The 3,168-nt window shown below is 36.2% G+C and overlaps 1 protein-coding gene across 1 annotated transcript; it reads right to left on the minus strand.

The window, feature by feature from the left end:
* Nucleotides 1-422: 422 nt before the first annotated feature.
* LOC104156991 (max dimerization protein 4-like) lies at nt 423-3,016 on the minus strand (the record flags this gene model as incomplete). The annotated part of the gene is made up of 2 exons (XM_009695658.1): nt 423-1,854; nt 2,857-3,016. Coding segments are annotated over 2 exons (309 nt in total), but the record flags the coding sequence as incomplete, so codon positions are not given.
* Between the last annotated feature and the right edge of the window lie 152 nt (nt 3,017-3,168).

A 3,168-nucleotide genomic window follows, 5' to 3' on the forward strand; every position in this document is an offset into this window, starting at 1 on the left:
AAAATATAGATTCGGGTGCTGAAGAATCCAAGGGAGGGCTTATGCAATGACAATTAACCCTCGCACCAAAACCTAATTTTATGATTTTACTTAAAGCCACGCTGAATCAGTTGTGAGAGGGTGAAGATATAAATACACCTCTCTGCTTCATCCATAAGGAGGTGGACAACTGACCATTCGAACAGAGGGTCTTGAAACAAAGCTTAGTTGTCCTTTAAACAATGAAAAGGAGAGGCATACATAAATGGTCACCAAGGCACAATATGACAAAGGTGAAGAGTCCCTGAGACTCTGGTCTGGGTCTGTACCATTCCCCTCCCTATACAAGTAAATGAGAACATTTAGGAAAATATAATACAAAATCTCTTACAGGAAATATAGACTACACTTGCTAAAATCACTTCCCTAAAAGTGTTTATAGCTTTTTTCTTTTTTTTTTCTTTTTTTCTTTTTTCTTCTTTTTTTTTTTAAAAGACCTTCTTTAAACAGAGAATGCAAAGACTGGTCCATTTTTTTCTTACCCGGCAAGCCAAGCTCTAATGACTTCACTAAGCAGAAGTTGTATTAAAATACACCTTCATAGTATTGCTACAATTTGGGTAAATATGTTCTGAACAGCTTGATGAGTACTAAATAAACTTTGCTGTTTTACAGCATACATTTTAATTTTTTTGCACTTTTTTAAGAATAGAAAATGCAATTATAGTGTGCAAAAGAAAAAAATTAATTAGCTTCTAGCTGAATACTGTAATTTTAAGCCATGCCTTCCATAAAAATGTATTGACATGTGTAAATAGAAGAAAAGAAAAGAATACAAGCAAATAGAGGTTGCATTTCCTTGCGAGGAAAGATTAACTATCACAAACTGGATCACTTGAGTTCTGTATTCTTCAGACAAAGAAATGAAAAAAACAACCCAAAAACCACTGAAATGCTTCAAATGTCATTCATTCCACGATAACAGGTTAAAATCGCAGTGTTGCTTTCTACCACTCCTGTTAACATGGACAGAATGATTTGCTGCTGGTTGGATATTGAATACAAAAAAGCAAAAGAAAGTTGAGATCATCCCACATGAAGTCATTATTAGAGCTGGCTTTTCCCCCATTTTGAAGTACAGTAGTGACTTGTAAATATGACCTTTTCTAAAGATCATCTGAGATTTGAAGATTTATCTGCCTGCTTCACCCAAACAACTGCTGAAAGAATGTACTCTATTGAGCCCGCTATACAGCGTTCAAAATGTTTTGGGTTTTTTTTTCATGAAAAAAATACCACAAAAGTAGTTTTAGGTTTTTGTATCTCTGAATCACTAACACATTGTAGGTTCCATTTATTCTTCCATGTTTGAAAATGGTTTCTGCAAAATCAAAATAACTGTCAAACCCCCTTACGCCATGCTTCCAACAGTTTGAATTTAATACTTCTTGAATGGAATGACATAATTTATTTTCTTTAATTTGCAGTATGGCTACATCAAGCTAGCTTTAAGTCACAACTGTACCTAACCACAGTTCTCTGCAGCAAACCCATGATTTACAATATCTAATATTGTGGTTACAGTGCAGGGAACCGTGGGTAAGAAACCTCCATGTCAGAGTACTGTGGTTGGGGTTTCCCGGAAGAGTGGCAGTTGACACCTCTGGAATATTCATATATAAGTGCTTCAGTCAGATGGTCCTGAGTTGAGCGGGTAACTCAGGCACTATGAGAGCCTGGCATTCAGTCTGCGGGAATGTGTGTAACCTCCGTCACTCGAACCGCTTTGCAAACTGTAGTGGTCTTCAGCATCGCTGGCACTTCCAATACTGTCCATTTCACCTGGAGTAAACTCCATTCCTTCAATGTCTACTTCTAAAGAAAACATAAGAAGGCACATTTTCAGAAAGGCAGCGGTTGTAGCAAGTAATCATGGCCCAGTACCAATCAATGTTCAGGTGAAACCTGAATCACACTTCATTTTCTGTAATTAAAAAAAAAAGAACAGGAACAGTAATTCCTGAGGAAAGGATCATCTTGTCCTCCTGAGAACTAAAATCCCTTCTGTCCTCATCCACATAAATATACTGCATGACATCAATACCAAATGCTGTCCCAGAACTGTTCCAACCTGTGCAGAGACACTGATTTAAAAAAAAAAAAAAAAACAACAAAAAAAACCCCAGCCCTCAAAGGCCGTAATACTGCAGCACCATTCATGGTAATTCCAACCTATACAGGTGTCGGCTAGTAGTGACCGTGGTGTGGCCATCTGTCCACCAGTAACCGCACCGTGACTGAAAACTCATCTCCCATAGGCCCTGAAAAAGTCAGCCTGTGCTAGTGTTCAGGCACAGAAAAACTTCAAATGAGAAAATAAGAAATGGTGACAGGCAGCTTGAAGAGCTTTGTCTTAAATGAGAACCAAATGTAGAGAACACTTGGTGATCGTTACACAGAAAATATTTTAAAATTTCACAATAAATGATGTGGAATTAATTTATTCACATAAATGAATTAAGACCAAAAAGATCTTTTTCTCCAAGAAGAAAATATTATGCCAGCCTTAGCAAGAATTACATTAAAAATTCCAAACAGTAAACAGTAATTGTTTAAAAAACTGGCAAAAACATATGCAGTATAAATAGCTTTAAAAATATGTGCTGTATTAGTAGTTTCAAAACTGATTAGAAAAAGTTTTCAGAGAATGTAAAAAAGATGTAGTAGTTTTTTATTCTGCAAATAGCATAATGGAACAACTTTGTCTAGGTTTTGCTGAAAGCTTGATTTTAGTTCTAAATAATGTTTTCTTGCTTCCCTACTTCCCTTTTCCTTCCTGCTCCTGCAGCTCCCTTTGGGAAGCCCTTGTTCAGTTACCTTGTTCAGAGTCAGTGGATATTGTTGATCCCATACTGTCAGTGCGGATACGCTCCATGCCCTGCACGGATAGCTGCTCCAATCTGCGTTTGAGGTAGCGGTGTTCCCGCTGTAATTGTTCTTTAATATTTAGAGCTTTTCGGTCTTGTTCTTCCAATTTCTTAAAGGGGGAGAAAGATAGTAAGCTGACAATTTTTACTCATGTTAAAACATAAGTAACTTAAGATCTTCTCATAAACAGTAATTTTAAAGCAATTTAAATACTTTAATTATTTTAAAATTAAATTACATTTAAAATTTTAATTAAAGTTA

This window comes from Cariama cristata, unplaced genomic scaffold (assembly GCF_000690535.1).
Source record: "Cariama cristata isolate BGI_N322 unplaced genomic scaffold, ASM69053v1 Scaffold15592, whole genome shotgun sequence".
NCBI classification, from domain to species: domain Eukaryota; kingdom Metazoa; phylum Chordata; class Aves; order Cariamiformes; family Cariamidae; genus Cariama; species Cariama cristata.